The sequence below is a fragment of the Aythya fuligula genome, chromosome 1 (genome assembly GCF_009819795.1).
Source record: "Aythya fuligula isolate bAytFul2 chromosome 1, bAytFul2.pri, whole genome shotgun sequence".
Lineage (NCBI taxonomy): Eukaryota > Metazoa > Chordata > Aves > Anseriformes > Anatidae > Aythya > Aythya fuligula.
Window position 1 is genome coordinate 51326032 of NC_045559.1, and position 20002 is coordinate 51346033.

Genomic DNA, 20002 nt, shown 5'->3' on the forward strand with positions numbered 1-20002 from the left:
TTACATAATAGGCAAAATAAGCTTTTGTATGATGAAAAGTACACTCCTATACTATTATCCTAAGTATACTTGTTCATTCTCAACCAACAAAAAAAAACAACAAACAGGAAGGAAGGAAAGAAGGGAGGGGAAGAAGGGGGAAGGGAGGAAACTGTTAACAGAACAGGATGCTTGTGCATCTTCTCCCTTGTCAGGTCTAGCAGCACCTTGAACTCTTTCACTCTTTCAGTGTCTATGCACATGGCAAGTAGGAACAGCAGGGGAGGTTGAAGACAACAGGAAATTCAGGTGGGAAATAACTGTGGTCACCAGGGATCATATGTTTTTTGTTTGTTTGTTTGTTTTTTCCACAAGCAGCTTTTGGGAGGTTACTAAATAACTGTAACTGTATTTGGGATTCTCCTGCACAATTAAACTCCAAAGGGCAGACAACAACAACTATAAACAAATAAAAGAAAAAGTAAAAAGGGGAGGGGAGAAGAGGGAAGACAAAACACTGTTCAGGAAGGTTGTGGCAGGATCATCCTATCAAAGCACTGCAGATTTCTCAGTGTCTCGACTGCATTCTTGATACCAGAGACTGGGTCCTGAAGACCACTTACTCAAACCACAAAAAGGAAGCAGCTATCATGGAAAATATGCAGGATTGATTTACTTTTTTACTGGGGAAAAATAAAGATAAAACAACAAAAGAAAAGCCAACCACATACTAGGGAGAAGAAAAAACAAAGAAAGAAATATGTAAGTATTAAGACTTTTGTTACCATAATATTTCCTTTATCGTTACTGTAAATTTGCCTTTGAGACCTTTTTGGCTTTATAGATCAAGGGGTCTCGTCACACTAACTCTTCTGAAATTGCTTCTTAGTTAAAATACAAACAACATTTTAAGTGTAAGTTGGCATCTAGACAAAAGAAGAACTGTGATCACCCTGACAGAAGCACCAGTGTCCCTATTCTCAGGATGCTTACTAAGTCATGTAATGTTGAATACAGCAGACTAACTGCAGCAAGTTTTACAACTTCCAGCTTTGATGAGCACATTGCCTTGTGTTAAATGGCCAGTCACCCAGAGTCTTGATCAGATCTTAACCAGTGAAAGCATATTATATCCCATGTAAATTTTAGAACAGCCACAAAGCTTCTGCCCTGGGAGAAGGGAATACTAAAACAGAAAAGGAGAAGATGGGTCTTCATCATAAGATTCACAAGATTTTATCTTCATCATAAGATCACAAGATTTGACTGTACTCATGAGCAGCCTTGCTCATACTTCAGGACCAAGATATTACTTTCACAAAAAAATGCTATGAACAGAAGGCTACCTGTAGCCTTCTAACAAAAAAGACATCTCTCGACTTAAGGTTTTCCAGAGACTTCAAGGAAAGATAAAAGCACTAGAATCAGATTGTAATCCACATGGAAGTTTAAGCTTTGAAAGCTTGCCTACAGAACTGTTAAAAGACCATATTTTACATAGAATTTCATCCTGCAATGACCACTATGTTATTCAAAGATCATCATTTTGTCAGAATGAGACAGTAAAAATGATATGGAAAAGTCAGTAGAACAAACCTTTTGGAGGCAAAAAAGTCAGTTGACAAAGAAGCCAGTTCTACCCAGCACTGGCAGTTATCTCCTGGTCACTGCTATCCTGGTGAGGCCACACCTGGTGGTATTTTGTTCAGTTCTGGGTTTCCCAGTACAAGAGGGACATAGAAGTACTGGAGCAAGTGCAGAGGAGGGATTCAGTCCTAAGATGATTAGGACTGAAGCACCTGTAATAAAAGGACAGACTGAGAGAACCGGGCCTGTGTAGCCTGGAAAAGAGAAGACTGAGCAGAGACTTCATCAATGTGTATAAATATCTGAGGGGAAGGTGTCGAGAGGATCAAGCCAGTCTTTTCAGTTGTGCTCAGCAACAGGACAAGAGATTCCAGCTGAATACGAGAGAGCACTTCCTTACTGTGAGGGTGACAGAGCACTGGCACAGGCTGCCAAAAGAGTTTGTGGAGTCTTCATCTCTAGAAATACTCAAAACCCACCTGGATGCCATCCTGTGCAATGTGTTCTAGGTGTCCTGCCCAGCAGGGAGTTGGACTAGATGATCTTCAGAGGTCCCTTCCAACCTCAGCCATTCTGCGATTCTGTGATTATTCTACCCCTAACTGTGTGCTAGTTAAAATTATGCTTAATGTCATTTTGCAGCTCTATTGTGATTTTCATTAGTCAGTTAGTTAACTTTTGTTAAAATACAAATCGTCATTCAATCATGTTTGTAAGTCCTTTACAAACACATGGAAAAAGACCATTGTTTACATATTCTCTCCTGAAAACCTGCTTATGAAATTCCTGTCATTTTCACTATATCATACATACAAGTATTTATAAAGTTCCAGTAGCCAGACACCTGATTAATGAAAACAAATTACTGTAGCCAAGGTATTGTGTTAGTTTTTTAAATGATTACTCATTACAAGACAAGCATGCTAAGAACAGTGAACTTGCATGCAGAAACAGCACAAACAATTGAACTGAGCAGCAGTGGTGTATGAAACATGGATTAGGGAAGCAAGCAGTGATTACTTTTGGCAGCTTACATACTTGAGGTCGCACCTACAGGGGCTCATAACTTAGCAAGACGTGAAACAGACAGAAGTTTGCTCTATTTTTGGCCTGTTCTTTAGCAACTTCACATTAATTCAGTCTGTTTGGAGAAAGTATTGCCGTATGTACATATAATAGCTGTGCTTTTAAGGCTTATATACAAGCCTATTGTTTAGTTGCTTTCACAAACTGCAGTTTTCAATGGTTATTAAATCATCCAGAAAAGGTATTTTTAATCAAAATGAAACACAGAGGTCTTTAACACACACACACACACACACAAAAATCATTTTGACACTAAATTTGATGCAATATGCTTCAACTATCTCAAAGTTATAAATTCAGAAGTTTTTGTGGATGAATTATTGAAACCTAAAAAAAAAAAAAACAACAACCAACAACATACCAAAACAAACAAACTTTAAAAAAAAAAAAAAAAAAAAAAAAAAAAAAAAAAAACATACACTCAGGAAAGAAAATACATTTATACCATCTCTTCTTCTTCCCACTGTTGCTCTTCTCAGACATCTGCAAACTCCTTCTACCAAAACTTACACAGAATCATAGACAAATTCTCACTGCAAGAAACCCAGTAGGTCTCTGGTCCAATCTCCTGCTTCAGAGCAACGTTAGCTCTGAGATCAGACCAGGTTGCTCAGGGCTTTTTCCAGTCATGTCTTGAAAATCTCCATGAGTGGAGACTGCACAACCTTTCTGAGCAAACTGTTGCAATGCCTATCCTAATGGTGAAAAGGTTTTCCTAATGGTGAAAAGGTTTTTCCTTATGCCCAGTTGTATGGGGTCTGGCTGGAATGGAGTTCATTCTCTTTATAGTAGCCTGTACGGTGCTGTGGCTACAACTGTTTTGATAGCACACCAGTAAACAGTGTGCTATCAAAACCATTGCTGAAAAATGCTTGTACACCATCACGGCCTTCTCTGTTTCTCACTCTGTCACCCTCAGTGGATGAGCTGGAAGTAGCCTGGCCAGCTGACCTGAAATGACCAAAATGAGACTTCTTCCTATATGATGTCTTGCTAAGCAATAAAAGTGGGGTGTAGTCTATCCAAGGCAGCCATTGTTTGGAGAATGGCTAGGAATTGGCCTTTTGGTGGGAGGTGCTGAATGATTGTTTTTCCATCACTTGGGTGTTTTGTTTTTGTTTTCTTCTCTGCCCTTGCCCCCTTTATTTCACTTATTAAACTGTTTTTATCTCAGTCCATGGGATTTTCTCACTTCTTTGATTCTCTCCCCTATCTTTCTGCAGGGAGTGGGAAGAAGCAAACAAGCAGTTACTGTGTTCTTAGTTACTGGCTAGGATCAACCCACCATACCAGTCTGAACTTCCTTTTTATCAGCTCAGGTCCATCCTCCTTCTCTGCACCACTGCAAAGAACTTGGATCTGTCTTCTCAGGCACTTGCTCAAAACTCCTGACAATCTCAGGGGCAATGCACTGAAATTGTTCCAGTTCATTCATGTGTTTTATGCATTGATGACACCAAATACTGGAGGCTATTTTAGATGCAAGGGCTAAACACGGGGGGATAATCACTTCCCACCATCTACTGTCCATGTTCCTCCAGATACAGCCCAGGATGTTGTTAAACTTCTTTGGTATCAGGGCAGACTGCTGTCTTACATTCACTTTCTTATCCATCCAGACCCAAAGGTCCTTTTCAGCAGTGATGCTCCCCAGCCAGCCAGTCCCAACCTGTACTGCAAAAAGAGGTAACTCCTTCAAAATTAAAAACAAACAAACAAACACAACTTTTCACTTGTCCTTGTTGAATTCACAGACTCCTGTTGGTGTCTCTCTCCAATTTGTCTAGGTCCTTCTGAATGGTAGCCCTGCACTCAGATATATAAACCATTTCCCCCAAATTTGATGTCACCTGCAAGCATGGTAAGGGCACACTCCATCTCCAGCTCCATGTCATTGATAAAGATGTTAGAGGGACAAGTCTCAGTGTCCAGAAGGTAGCATCAACTACTAATAATGGATGGTCTGAGCCTGACAATCCAAAAAATTTTTACCTGTCTAGCTGTACATTCTTACAGACCCTGGTTACATAAACAATTCAATTTTGTGGATATTACTTTTCTCTCCCACTTTTTATTATCTTATAGAAGTGCACGTAGAAGTATGATATTCTACTACAGCTCTATGATGATCATACCATAATTAGAGATTACCATTTTTTCTGCAAAGGTTTTCAATGAAACAGGTCCTAAATTCTGGATGTAAGAAAATTTTCTCTACCATAAAGGAAAAGTAACACTTTTTTTTTTTTGCCTTTCCTGTTTTCCTTTTAAGAAAGAACATTATTTCAAATGGTAAATTTTCAAATAGATTAGGAAGTGTCAGCTTTCCATCTGCAAACCAGAAACCAAAAATTACAAAAGTAGATAAAAAGTGTTCTTGAAGGTTTAATGGAGAAATGTATGAGTTCCAGGAACCACCTAAATACTACATCTGTTGAAAAAAACTCCATGATCTAACTTCTCCCAAAACTAATTTCAATATAATACTTAAAACAAACATCTTTTCAAATAAATCTCAGTTCTGAGAGCAATGAAGATTCTATTGGAACATCAAATAATAAATGAAAATAATAACCTTTAATACCTTTAGGTATTAACAAGACCCCATAAACATAGAGGCTAATATGTAAACAAAAAATAGCTAGATTCTGAAACAATGTGGGTATTTCTCCTGACCCAACAAAGTACACAAGCAGAAATTCAGACTAAAGTATCATAAAAGATTACATGCTTCACCTGTTCTGGGATAACGTTCAATACCTGGCAGGATCAAGAAAACTATCTTTTCAAACACCAGCAGACAAATCGGATATTAAAAGGACTACAGGGATATTTTAAAACCTGCTAGGAAATGAAAAGGAATTAAGAAAGAAGAAAATGAGCAATATTCCCAAGCGCAAAAATATGAGAGGTTTGGTATATACAGGTACTGCAAAGTGATGAAAAATAGGAGTTATAAATTAAAAATTACCACTTGTAGGATCTAAGTTCTGGACAACTTGCAATATCTAAGTCACTGGACAACTAATCATAATAATGAAGCAGCATTTACGACAAAATCAAAGACCTATAAACAGAGCCATATAATCCACGTCTTTAAGAGGAGAGAGGACACCTTTTGCAGCTTTCCAGTCATTTAGAATGTGAATAATACAGATAGATATGGAAAAAAAAAAAGGCAGGAAAAAAAATAGAGCACTGTTTGCCAAACTAGGTTTGATTAAGCTGAAACTGGAGATTAAGCTGAAACTTAATTAATTGGAAATTAATGATATGATTATACCACTTTGGGGATTTAAGCTATTATCTCAACATGCCACTGTACCATGTTGTATGTATGAATTCATCCAACTACTACTACCTCAAGAATTTTTGGATTTGAACCACCTGTTTTCCCAAACTTAAAACAACAGAAGTCAAGGCCCACAGATATTTTAATATCTGTCTGAAGTATTCCTTGCACTGAAGTCAATGATTCTGATCTCTTTCTTAACATAATAATGTTTCCAGGCAAAAAGCTAAGTAAAATTCATAAGAAAAACATGAAGAACTACACTAAGGGTATATTAAAACATATTTCTGAAAGCAATTTATATTCATCTAAAATACCTACCCAAGTTCAACAGCCTTGTTTTTCAGTATAACATTTTCTTCAATTTGAACTTGACAAAGTTCCAGAAAAGTTCTTGATTCTGATCTTTTGATTCTTTCAGTTGTGGGTAAAGTATGATAGTTTAAGTCTTCACCATCAACAAATTGTAAACTAGGAAGTTCCTTGCATAGGGAAGGCCTTAGAAAAGAAAAAGTCATCATTAGTTTTATGAAAAAATCCCAATGCTAAAACTCCAACTTTACTATAACAAGACATAATATTATGATAGTTCTCACAGCATTTGCATATATTTGTTCTTACTTCATATGTTAGTATACTAATGAAAACTTTTTTTCTTAATAAACCACAGAACTGGTATGAAAACGTCACTTTCGTAGCAACATTTCATAAAACGTTGTTGGTATACAGACCACTGCTGAAATACCAGACACAGGGAGGTCAATAACATTCTCAGTTCACTACATCTAGTAGTTCACCTACTTGAACGACAGGAAAATCTGACCTGCAATGCATTTAATTAGTAGGCAACACAGCAAACTAAGTCTTAGGATCATACAGAACTGGTTTTGGTGACACATTTAAAGGCCTAGATTTAAAAACTGCATAGAATACAAAACATTGCCAATCTTCATACCATTGCTACCTGCATATACCGCATAAAGTAACATGATATTCAGCTTGACAGATGGGAAAAAAGTCTACTTTTGAATTATTGAATTTGAGTCTGTGCAAGGGATGACAATAGAAATAACCTTCCTTTTTTATGACAAGGATGTTCAAGGCCACTTATGTAAGAATAAATATGCATGAAAAACATAACTACTGTTTTAAAAAAGTGTTATCACTGAGCTCTCTTTTAAGATACTGCAAAATATAATCTAAAACTGCAACCTTGTTTCACATATTTCTTATAGCAGTCCAAGTTTCTTTAAAGTTTTAAGACTGTGAAAGTATTTAAATCAATATATCAATACTCAGTATTTTCATTATGTTTGTAACACACATGAAAGAACACTTATTATAGGCTATAGGTCCCCTTGGTATTAAAAAAAAAAAAAAAAAGTTTTCAAAATTTGAGAACTCCCTGACTATTCTCTGTGATGGTAAAGGACTAATACTTAGCTCATATATTATATAGTAAGTTTAAAATTAGTGTTTTATTACTCAATTTGAATATTCCAAAATGTGGTTCAACAGAACAGAAAGTTAGTTTTTTGCAAGCAGAACACTTCCCTTTTCTGTTGCCCATTAATGTAAGAACAACACTGCCTGAAATGCATTTCAAATGAAATGATGGGTTTAGATGGATTCCATTAATTCCTCCCTCAACACACACGGAGGAATTACCAAAGCTAATGTTTAATAGTGATACATTAAAAAAGTGCCATATCAAAGTTGATGGATGCTGGAAGCATTGTGTCTTAGAGCTATGGGATCTCAACACTAGTTTTTCCAGCTGGGTTTCTCCTGGTGAAGGGCTGAGTCAATATTTCATTTAGTGAAAACTTCCTGGTGAATATTCTGTCACTTATGAGGCTCTATTAATCATTACAGCATTGAAACACATTCCCCTAGGAGTGCTCAGACTGATCCAAGAGTTTAATTTTTTAAAAGCAATTTCTTACTACTTCACTTTTGTTGGTGTTATCACTGGCTGGACATGAAAGTACAAAACAATTGGGAAATTTTACAACCAATTCCTTTGTTGGTATCAATGGGTTATGTAAAGTTCACTGGAACATATTGCCTGAAGTTATGGTCAATGCTGTATTCAGTAAACCCATATCTTATCGTATCCCATACTTCAAATCCTTTAGACAAATGAATCTCTTGTCTAATCATAAAAGTTGTATTGGGTCAAGCAAGCTAAAGTGTCAGTACATGTAGTTAAATAGGAATTCAGAAAGCTTTTCCCCTTAAGGTTACAAGTGAAATACCAGTTAGTTGTATAAAATAGGAGGAATTAAAACAATGCAAATGGGAATTTAAGATATTGTCACAGACACTGAACTTTATTCATAAAATTATGTGCATGAACAATGGGAATCCAAATAAGTCTGTTCACTGAAAGGAAAAAAGAGAAAACAGAGGAATTTATTTGTACAGCTATCAAACACGTACCCTTAAAAACTGCTGTTCTGCTCAGGTAATCTAAAGTACCAAATTAAACACATTCTTGTGTAACACTGCAATGTAAGACCTCACATTTAACTGACTTGAAATTACAGAATTTTGATTCTAAAAAAAAAATGTTGCAGAAATGAACAGTAAAGTAATTGTTTGTAAAAGTGATCCTTATATACTCCTATACACAATGACATGGAACTATGAATGTGGTATTTATCACATATACCTTAAAACTACTAGGGACACATTTCCATAGTTTGAAAAGAAATTGTTCAGATCTGAGAATTTAAGAAAAGGATCTGATCACATATTGGTAAATAATAATAATTTTATAGAGTACAAACTTTAATAGCATTTTTGATAGAAATGGGCTGAAATATATTTTGAATGCTTAAAAAAAGCATAGTTTTAATCAAAATCTCAGTCACCTGTTTTAATTACATCTGAAATAAAAGGTTGTGTTCTATTTCATATCTTTAAACATTTTACTATGTTAGTACTTTCCTATACTATTACTTGATTTCCTTATCTGAAACAATTGGTAATAATTTAAATTCTTATTGGTTAAAAACTTTGTACATTTAATGGAACCACTGTAACAGCTCACTATCAGACAGATATTCTACCATTTCAATATATGAATTCCGGATTATCACCTAAAAATCTGAAATTGCATTTGCAATTTTTCTTACTGCTCTCCAATATCTGTGGACTAGGAAACATTAATTCTAGAGAAGACAGATAAACTTTACATTCAATCAAAACAGGTACTGTACTTTTGCTGAACAGTTCTTCTAGAAAACTAAATATTCATAGACTGGTCTACATATATGGTTTCAAACAATATAATTACCAAAAATCCAGAAGACTTCTAAAAAAATGAAAACAAAACACAAAACAAAAAAACACAACCATAGCATACTAACAACCTATCCATGTGTAATTTTCTTAATAAGGCTTCCAAATACAATCCTATCACAACTACTCATTGTGCGATTGTAATGACCATATCACATTACACATGTCAAGTTTTCTTTCTACCCCATCCAGTTCTTACATAAACACATATAAGAAGTCTCTAAGACCAGTCCTTCAATTACAGTTATGTATTATAGATCACTAGAAGGCAAAGAACAGCATTATTTTTACATCTGCATCTCCTTCAATAACATAAAAGCAATTAACTTTTGGTGTAAATATAAGGAATTCTCAGAACAGGAAAAGAGATCACAATGACTACTGAAAAAAAATCTACCATTCATCCCAATTTTTCATTCCAGAAACTCTTCCTTAAAGTTGCTAAGTCAAGGATTCCTTTATACAGATTATTCCTAATTAAAGACATCATCCTTTGTTCACGTGTAGGTTCACATGTGCAGTGTGAACCTACACCATCAGCAAGTCTGTTAAGCAGAGGATTTATGAAATGGTGAGAGGGAGTAAATAAGAAAGTTATTTTTCAATACATTGTTTACATATTATATTATATATATTATATTATGAAATAATACAATTATTTTTCAAAACAGCAAAGAGGAAGAGAAATACTCTAAGCTATGTGATGGACAGTCAGGAACTGGTGTTTCTGAGAAGGGCAAGTAAGTAGTGTAAGTATAAGTAATCAGAAAGAGAATAGTAAAGATTTAAAATAGTGCAGATATAAGAGAAGGAGAAGAAGGATGAATGGATGGTCACATCTGCGCAAATGTTTTAATGAAATATAAAATATGATAATAAAGGTGAGACAAAAGCTCATTCAGAAAGTTAAAGTCACCAAAGGTGACTTGTCAATAAAGGTGACAAGTAGAATTCATGCTGAAAACAACAATATTCTGGATAAGTCAATGGACAAAGAAGTTACAAATTAGCACCACAAAGAAGGCATTTATTTCTATAATTTCTACATTTGTCTAAAGAAATTGTCATATGAAAAAATACTTTAGGATAGCAGTGAAAAAGCACAGAGTTTTGGAACAAAACACTTCATACTGAAGCTCCAAATGCTTGGCCAAATTTCAAGTTGTTTTTTTTTTTTTTAAACAAAACTACAAACTAGAATTCTCAGGAAAAAAAAGATCACAGAATTCAATTCCATTTGTTCTTCTCATATAATTTTCTTCCAGTTTGTGGTAGTGTTTGTCCATACCTCATTTCTTTTGTATATACTTTCACTGTTCATTTTCATTTATTTTTAAGTGCCAAATTTTACTGGTTACAAAGCTTCCAAAAATAGATTTGCTTGGCATGGATAATCAAAGAATCATAGAATGGTTCTAAAGATTCTAAAGACCTTAAAGATTTTCTAATTCAAATTTCCCTGCCATAGGTAGGGACATCTCCCACTATACCAAGTTGCTTAAAGCTCCCATTGAACCTGGCCTTGAACACTTCCAGGGATGGAGCATCCACGCCATCTCTGGGCAACCTCTTCCAGTGTCTCACTATCTTCATGTTAAAGAATTTCTTCCTAATATCTAATCGAAATCTACCATTTTTTAGTTTAAAAGCACTAATCCTAGTCCTGTCACTACACTCCCTGACAAATAGCTCCTCTCCTGCTTTCTTGTAGGCTCCCCTAAGGCGCTGGAAAACTGCTATAAGGTCACCCCAAAGCCTTCTCTTCTCCAGGATGAACCTACATCTGACCAAAACCAAGAATCTAAAGACACAGGGACCTATTTCATCAGAGTAAAAAATTCAGTTGTTCATTCGCTGGACACTTCGAAGATTATTTTTTTCCAAGTTATTTCTTGTCATTAAAAGAATGGGAAGGAATGAAACTATATCTTCATGTGTTAATATTAATCTATACTCTTAAATCTGTAAAAATGGTGACTGCAAAAGTAGTTTTTTGTTTTGTTTTGTTTTGTTTTTATAAATCTAACCTGTTTTCTTGCATTACAAATCTTTGAATATAAAAGGACTGTATCATGAAACTTCTTCATGATAGAAGTTTTTAGTGCTTTTACACTTGATTGCCATGAGGACTCATTTTTAATTTAAATGATTGTGTGTTTTGCATTTAAGCTCTGAAAAAGGAATTAGGGAAAGGAGGAAGAATTGTGGTGAAATAGTTTTGAAAAACATTAGACCTGGAGCAGCTCAATTTTCAACCAAATCCTTGCACACAATGGAATGGAGTAAATTTGACCCTGCAAACAGTAAAGAAAAAAGGGTATCCTTTATATACATCATCAAAATAAATGAAAATGTTCATCTATTGCTTACATAGAGTTTATTTTTAAATAATAATTAAAATATTATTAGGCTGGTACATACTTTGTAAAAGAAATGTAAATTTATATATAATGTAGTGACTTATTCCCTCAAATTAATACCAAACAAACGTAGCTATCCCAACAACCTGGACCATTTTGTGATTCTTCTCCAGTTTCTCCCAGACAGTGAACTAATACCTACCTTTTCTCATTTAAATTTCATTTCTTTGTTACCCATCATGAAGTAAAATCAAAGTAATGACTGTGGCTGACATTTGATGCCTGATGCAAGAAAAAAAGGAAAAACCAACAAACAAAAAACACCACCACCACCAAACAACAAACCCTCTAATGCTAAGAGATGGACCCTTTTAGTGAACAGAACAAGCTGTGGTCAATTTACATCTTATCATACATTGTGACCAAATAGGCTATAGACTTTCTCATTTCCCTACTGGTTCTAGAATACGGCAGGCAACTGCTCAGACAGCAGAACCGATTTCTCTCCCTTTTGCTCATGCTGCAAAAAATCCATTGGATGATGGTGGAGCTTATCATGAAGCTATGCACTTTAGATCAACAAATCTCTATAGGCTGAGTATCAAACTGAATGATTTTTCTTCCTTTAGCTGCAGAAAGCACTATTTTTATCCCTCTCTTTTGCTTTCTCAGAGCACTCACTGTATGCAACTGGATAATCTTAATTGTACTCAGACTGCTCTCTAAGTATTTGTATGCTAAGAAGGGAAGAGAGGGATCAAGAAAAGGCAAAGGGAGCCCTTTAAACAATACATAACATTAAATATGGTGCAGATATTTTCTTGTCCTAAAACGCATTTGAAAACATGAGAAAGAAAGCAAGTAGATGATGGCAAACAGTTTGAAGGGAATAACAACAGTTTGCAACTGCAGATACAGTCTTAACTCCTTTGCTACTGGCACTATGTTCATTTCTACTACAGAAATGGGACCTAACATTATTAGCCCCACACTCGGGTGGCGTATTTTTCCACAGTTCTGGAAGAATCTCTGGTCACTATTCACATAGAAAATAACTAAAGATCAGCACCATTTTGAAATTAATTCCTAGAATGGTTCATAATTAATTATTAGAATGGTTCATACTTAAAATAATGTATATTTCTCCAAGACGGCATGCAATACTGGGTCTCTAGCCATTCTTATGGCCACGTATTTACATATGATTTTCTTTTATTAAGGAGACAGAAGAAAAGATGGAAATTTACAACTGATAGTTTTTCCCTCATTCACAGAAGTACAGCTCAAATAAAAATCTCTGAGGATAAAATTGCCCTAATATTTTTTCACATGAAAAATTATTAATCCTTTCAATTAAAATTGTATTTACATTTTAAAAAATGTTAGTGCACCTATATAACTACCTACATTGTGCATTGTCACTATTGTCAGAGGCCTGGAAATATTATACTAGAACTATTTTCATAGTGCATATAACTGAAGAGTGATCTGAACATTTATTTAGTGAACTATAAATTTAGGTTATTTTGACAAAACAAAAAAAAACATATTTTCTAACTGGCTTTTATTTATTTATTTATTTTTATTCAGCAAATCAATTTATTTTCTTACTTGCAATTCCTTTCTTGGAGAAGAGGATTTCCACTGAGCAACAACTCCCTTAGATTATTGCAGCCACTTAACCATGCAATGACACTTTTAAGGTCTGTATTGTAATAGAAAACAAAATTAAATATCAATTTGAAAGTAGAACCATATTATTTTACTTAAAATCACAAATAGTACCAAAACCCTGTAGAATTATAAGCAATTCTATTACATTTACACTACAGTTATTATCAATATGTATAACATCCATATTTGAAAAATATTTATGTTTTCTGTATGTCTCATAAATAATATTTGAATTTTATATATATATATTTGGAACAATCCAAATTCAAATGAATTTATAAATTATTTAAGAACTTCTAGTTTGGATGGGCATTTGTTTTATGTTTTCTACACAACTCACCTGACAAGCAGTTATTTTTGATGTCCAGCTTTTCCAAAGATACAAATGAATTTAAAGGCACAAGCTCAGTTAGACTAAGAACAAAACAGAAAAGTTTATTTTTAATTAAAGAAAAGCAGCAGCTCATAAACAGGCACCAGAATCTTTTACAGTTATATCAACTTATTTATTTACATGAGAAAATACTCATTTAGCTATCCAAGGTGCTAGTATTAATTACCGAAGTTCCTCCTTTATCTTTAAAGCATTTCTTCGTCTTCTCAGGAGGTCACTTTTTGTTTGTATGTGTTACTGTTTTCATTCAATTGGTAAATATTTCATTCTATTTCTCTTAAATTTAGTTCTGAGGATCCAAAAGTATTGTAAAATTTACAAGTTCAATTGGCTTTTCTTTAGTCAACTTGACTAGAATAAAACAGAAGGCCCTGATTTTGGAGACAAAAATAAAATCTGCTTTTCCCCTTTCCTTTTTCTTCATTTATCATACTTCTTGTCAGTTTGTTTCTCTTCTCCACTCAGCACTCTCCACTGCCTAGACCCTAAAACCAACATAATAGTTGCCAAAGTTGTATTTCTTAACCATTCAAAGCTGCACTGTCCTGTAAAAGATTTTTAGCACTTCCTCTGTCTGAGTACAGAAGTAAGACAGTGTCACAGAAGTGCCAGTTATACAGACAGCTACAAAATTGCACTTCTTGCCTATCAGAGTTTTTCTTGTGGAATAAAGCAGCAAAGCAGGGCTAAAGCCACTATAAAATTCCTATTTGTAGTATTGAAGAATAGATGAGAGAAAACAGATGACATTCATCTGTACAAATGATACGGACTGTGAGATGTGTATTACCATAGCTATTAAAATCTTTATTATCCATTATTATTAAAATTTTGTTTAGTTACAAACTTGCATTGGTGTAACTACCAGTAAATGTTAAGCTATTCAGTCAGCTATTTCCAAATATTACCTTTCAGATTTAAAAGTTACTTTTATGTTAAATATAAATGGGGGAGGAAAAAAATTAAAATCAAGATGTTGAAATTGTGTTAAACTAAAACTAGAATGTTTATGTATAGACATACAATAAACAAACTATATCTGCTGAAAAACTTACTTTTGGGTAATTTATTTCAATTCTGTAAGGACAAGGCCTAAGCATAACAGGAGAATGGCATCACACATGGCAATGCATGTATTCACTTTGTAACTGTTAATTTTCATGGAAAGCAGTTTTTTCTGAGGGTAATATTTATTACCTTTGAAAGCTATAGAACAGGGTTCAAATGGTCACAAATATAACCTTTAAAAATCCCAAACTTACTCACTTCACAAATTTACAATTGGCCAGAGCCAAAAATGCTATTCTGTTGTTGAAATCTGTTCTCCAGCACAGGCTGGAAAACATTACAACTGAAAGACAAAGTTGGATTTAATTCTAGTTAACAAATTCTGGACCAAGTCTGGTCCAGATTCGGTTGTGGATTCTTTATTCTTGTTGGAAATTGCTTGTTTTCTCTACTATATGCCAAACAAACAAACAAACAAACAAAAAAACAACAACAAAAAAAAACATTGTAATAGTAAATTCAGAGAAACGGATATAAAGTCAATTGAGTATGTGCCAGTATACTTTCATTTCCCTCTCACTCCATATTTTAAAGTTGTCCTTGTTCTAATGCTATTTAGTTCAATTACCTCCCTGTCAGTTTTTGAAAGTATCAAATAAATATGAAGAAGCATTAACTCTAAAAACCATTAAGCATCAAATACTCTTGTACACACTGCAAAAAGTATCAGCATTTTAGGTTCTTATGACCAGTCAATAGCACATAAATATTTTTAATATTTGTAACAAATATCATTATAGATAACAGTGGCAAACACTGACTAAAAGACTAAAATCCATAATACATATTAAAGATTCACATATTCAGGAATATCAGGGAAATAAATGACATAACAAGTATGAGGGACTTGCACACTAAAAAGCCTTTCTTTCTACAAGTCATAATGGATTTTTTATTTTATTTTATTTTTAAAGTGAGTTGGTTCAGGGGATTTTTGTCTGTATACACTGTGGTGAATTAGAAATTCTATTTGACTACTGGACTATCCTTGCCTGCCGTTGGCATTATGAGAGTTAAAACATTTCCCCGTCATTCTATAGCTTTCCTTTTACTGACATTCTTTGTTAATTTTTTTCCTAAGAAAATTCAAACCAGAAAGACAAAGGACATTACTGAAAACTTAATACTACTTGACCTTGTCACATTAGCCCAGGGCATAAGAGAGATATAAATTACAAAGAAGACACAAAAGTAAAAGATATTTGCAAAAAAAGAAAGCCATAGCTTCCTCTTTCTGCTCCCATTTAAGGCTGTAGTAGGACAGGACACAGATAGCCACAGAAACTATATGTCAGAAAACAAGATTTAAGAGCCTAGAATAGTTGTAAGTATACACCAGAGAAAATAAAGATTGCTTTTTTAAACAAAAATTTTTTAAACACAAACTCTTCAGGATGGTCCAAATCTTGCTTTGCATCAGTTTTTCCCCAGAAAGTTATCACTGATGTTAATGAGCAGTAAGGAGGGAAAGATAATTAAAACAAACTTATATTAATCTAGATCTTTAAGTAATGTTTATTCCTCTTTCATACTTTAAAATGTTATTATTTTTTAACTTGCAATACAAATTATTTACAAATATTGCAAATATGTTGCAATATTTGCCATATTTGCAACATATTTGATGTTGAATCAAACATAATACAGGAAATCTACAAGTCACTTGTTTCCTGAATACTCTGTTAGGCAGTATACTTCATCAGTATTGTCCATGGTGCTACATTCTTAGAAATAAACACATGACCAGCGAAGAATTACTGAAAATGATAAACAAATCTAGACCAATAAGGGGTGTATGTGGATGATGACAGTATAAATACAGTATAGATACAATATAAATACAGGACAGTTTGTTCATGATTGACTGAATTCAACATCCAATGACACTTATATGTATTTTGACAGCTCTGGAAAATCTGTCAAATTTTGAAAACAGAATGGCTTACTGTCACTGTAAGAAATTAAGTTAAAAATATACATACCATGTATATTGAAGTGGTGAGAACAACATGTATCAAGAACTCAGAATTCAGCTGCTTTTAAGCATTTCTATAATAAGCCTATTGGCATGTATTTAGTTGCAAAAATGTGAGCAACAAGTTCACAAAGAATTTGATCCTGGTCAAACCAGTTTTCCCAGAAAAGGAATTTTTGCAGCTGCCTACATTTTTTTTTTTTTTTTAATATTAACTTCTTATCTTCCACACTTAGGTTAGAAAACAAAACAATAATAATAATAATAAACCTTTGGAATATTATAACAGAAATTAAGAGGGATACATTTGTCCATTTTCAAGTTGCGCAAAAACTGTAAGGACTACTTGAACAGTAGATTGATTTTGTGTCTCACTGTAAAAGTTTTATATGAAGAAATTAACGAGTAAGCTACATAATTGTAAATACATGTAAATATAAATCTCACATGAATTCTTACTGCATATTAAATATGTAAAAATGTTAGTTCCAGTGGAAATATTTTTCTCTCCTACACTGAAACCTTTATCTACCATATCAGAAATAATCCTATTTATACTAACTTATTGTTTGTGTTCTCCAGCTGCTCCAAAAGAGAGCACAGATCTTCATAGTCCCAATTCTGCAGTAATCAAGTCAAGAGGGTATTCACCTTGTACGTTGACCTCCTATACGCTTCGTACATGAAAACCACAGCAAAACACTTAATAAAAGCCGGGGTGGTAATATTACTGCCATTTTTATATATGATGAACATGTAGATGAACATTTTTATATTTGATGAACATCACTACATGCCATAATTCCTTGTTGCTATATTGTAGGTTTAAAACAATTAATTTGGAGTTTTATCTTTAGCAATTTTAGGGTTTATGACACAGACAAAATATCTCAGAAATAAAAAACATTGTAAATTAGCATAAAAAAATTATTTTTATAGTACTACATTAAAAAAAAAAAAAACAAAAAAAAAAACAGATTCACAGTATTAGCACTATATGGGCTTCCTGCAACCAGTAAAAAGGAAATGGCACTCAATGTACACTTTAAAAACAAAAATAAAAACAAACCAAAAAATCCAAAACCCATAAAACTGCACTAGCTATAGGATAAAAGTAAAAAAACAGTTTTTCTTTCAACAGCTTGCACCATTATATTCACTGTTGCTATATAGAACATCAATTTACTTATGTTATAGCACACACATATGGAGATGCTTAGAAGTGTACATAAAGTCAGTGCAACAAAGCATGCTACTGAAATCCCAGGAATCTAGAGGCCTTTAATGTGCATTTAAGGCTGTCTTGTCCTGTTTGTCCCAAAGATTTGAGATAAGGTATAGATACCAAAAGGAAAGAAAGGGATTTTTTTTGTTGTTGTTATTTGTATCACATCCAGTTTGCTCATGCATAAATACATGCTTTCTCCTATTTCAGCAGACGACATTCAACATCCCAATGCAGGCACTGGACAAACAAAGTAAGCATTGGAACGGAGAATAAAAAACATAAGATCACAGAATGGACAAGTGGTACATCTATATGGCCAGCCCAGCACAACCTAGATCTCGAGGCTGAATTCAAGCTATGGCTGAAACTGGGCTCTTAGGTTTGCTTTCTCACTAGCAGGCACATTGGGTGTTCCAGCAGTCACATCTTAATGTGTGAGAAAAAAAAAAAAAAAAAAAAAAAAGAAAACTACAAGAAGATAAGAGCCACATTCCATATTATACAGGAATTCCATAATATACAGGAATTCCACATTCCTGCCTGTTCCATAAAAAGCTGAACAGGTCAGGAAAAAAAACAAACAACAAAAACAAAAACAAAAAAAGCAACAAGAACAAACGAACTAAAAAAAAATAAAAAATGAATGAAATCAATACGTGTGATTTGGAGTTTTACACTTAACAGATAATGATCTTGCTAGGCACAGGCATGAAGTTTCTCCAAACTCCAGAGGAACTTAAAAAACCTAAAGAGCTTTAAAACTCAAGGACTAGATTCTGTAAATATAAATAACTAGGTGTTATATTTCCATGTATGAACTTACATGCATTCTACTTCGTTAGAGATGATTGAAAACAACCTGTTTATATAAAGTTATAAAAATATAGGTTGTATTTTCTTAAATAGCATTAATTTTCCATAAAGGGCATTCCTTATAAAAAGGACTCAGACTTATAGATCTGTTATCCCACAGGCTCACAAATATAGTTGACTCTGCTGAACTACTGTCACCAAGGATGGGATTCTTCTGTTCATATGTAGACAAACCAACATGTGAGCTAATGGTCCAGGCTCTGTCAATAGTCAGTGAAGATGTACAGTCACTTGTAGGGTGTGGTTTGTCTCAAAGAAAATGTCTAGAAATGGTAGATGAATCACATGCTAAAACAACTCCTCTTCATTAACTCAAGTGCTGAATGATTAGTTCAGAGTGTATATTCAGTGTAGCATGTGTGCAATGGTATATTCTGTGTGTTTAGGTGAGAAATCCCTTTCAGAGTGAACACATTGCAATATGGAAAAAAACAGTAATTTACTAGCAAAATTCATTTCACTACCAACACAAATTAAACTATGATTGTACCTTTTTTTTTTTTTTTTTTTTTTGTTAGCTCAATGTAAGTGTAGGAAAGGGTTGGGAGGCAAAATAAAATAAAAATCAAGATTTTGACTCCTGAAAATACCATCATTCTATTCTACAGATGTACAAAATATTTTATAAAATGAAAAAGAAACCTGATTATATAGTACTTCAACAAATGATCTGGTTTTATACTGCTTGTCTTGACCTCGCTTTATTATTCTGTATCTTCAAACTGAACCGTAACAGTTAAGAATGAAAGCAGATATGCAGTACTGACATTTGGTTTTGGGGACATTAATATATCATGTATATGAAATAAAAAACAGCCTAATGAACATTCAAACTTGTAGTATTTAGGTCTAGCAGTTATACTTAAAATAGCCTTCAAAGTCTGTTTTGAATAAACTAGATGAGAAATATGAAGTTTGACAGACAAACTCTAGAAACAATTGCTAAAGAAACACCATGGTTTTAATAATGCTGCAATGCTCAAAAATTATTTTCATATAACATCTAATAGAAAAAATTACTTTTCATAGTTACTGCTGTTTCAAATTTTCTTAGCTGAAGGTGGCCAATGCTATTACTTGTCAACGACATACTTTCAAAGTATGGAAAAGATGGTGATATTTTAAGCATACTGAGAATTATACTTTTTAGATAAGTGTTAGAAATTCCTCTGTATCAACT

General features: G+C 33.7%; 1 protein-coding gene across 1 annotated transcript in view; it reads right to left on the bottom strand.

Moving 5' to 3' along the window:
- The window catches only part of LRRIQ1 (leucine rich repeats and IQ motif containing 1), a 111853-nt gene that overhangs the window by 75032 nt on the left and 16819 nt on the right, over positions 1-20002 (bottom strand). The window contains exons 13-15 of the mRNA XM_032208223.1: positions 13625-13698; positions 13222-13315; positions 6266-6442 (exon numbers count right to left, since the gene is read on the bottom strand). Coding sequence (XP_032064114.1) covers positions 6266-6442; positions 13222-13315; positions 13625-13698 — 345 coding nt within the window. The remainder of the gene's footprint in view (positions 1-6265; positions 6443-13221; positions 13316-13624; positions 13699-20002) is intronic.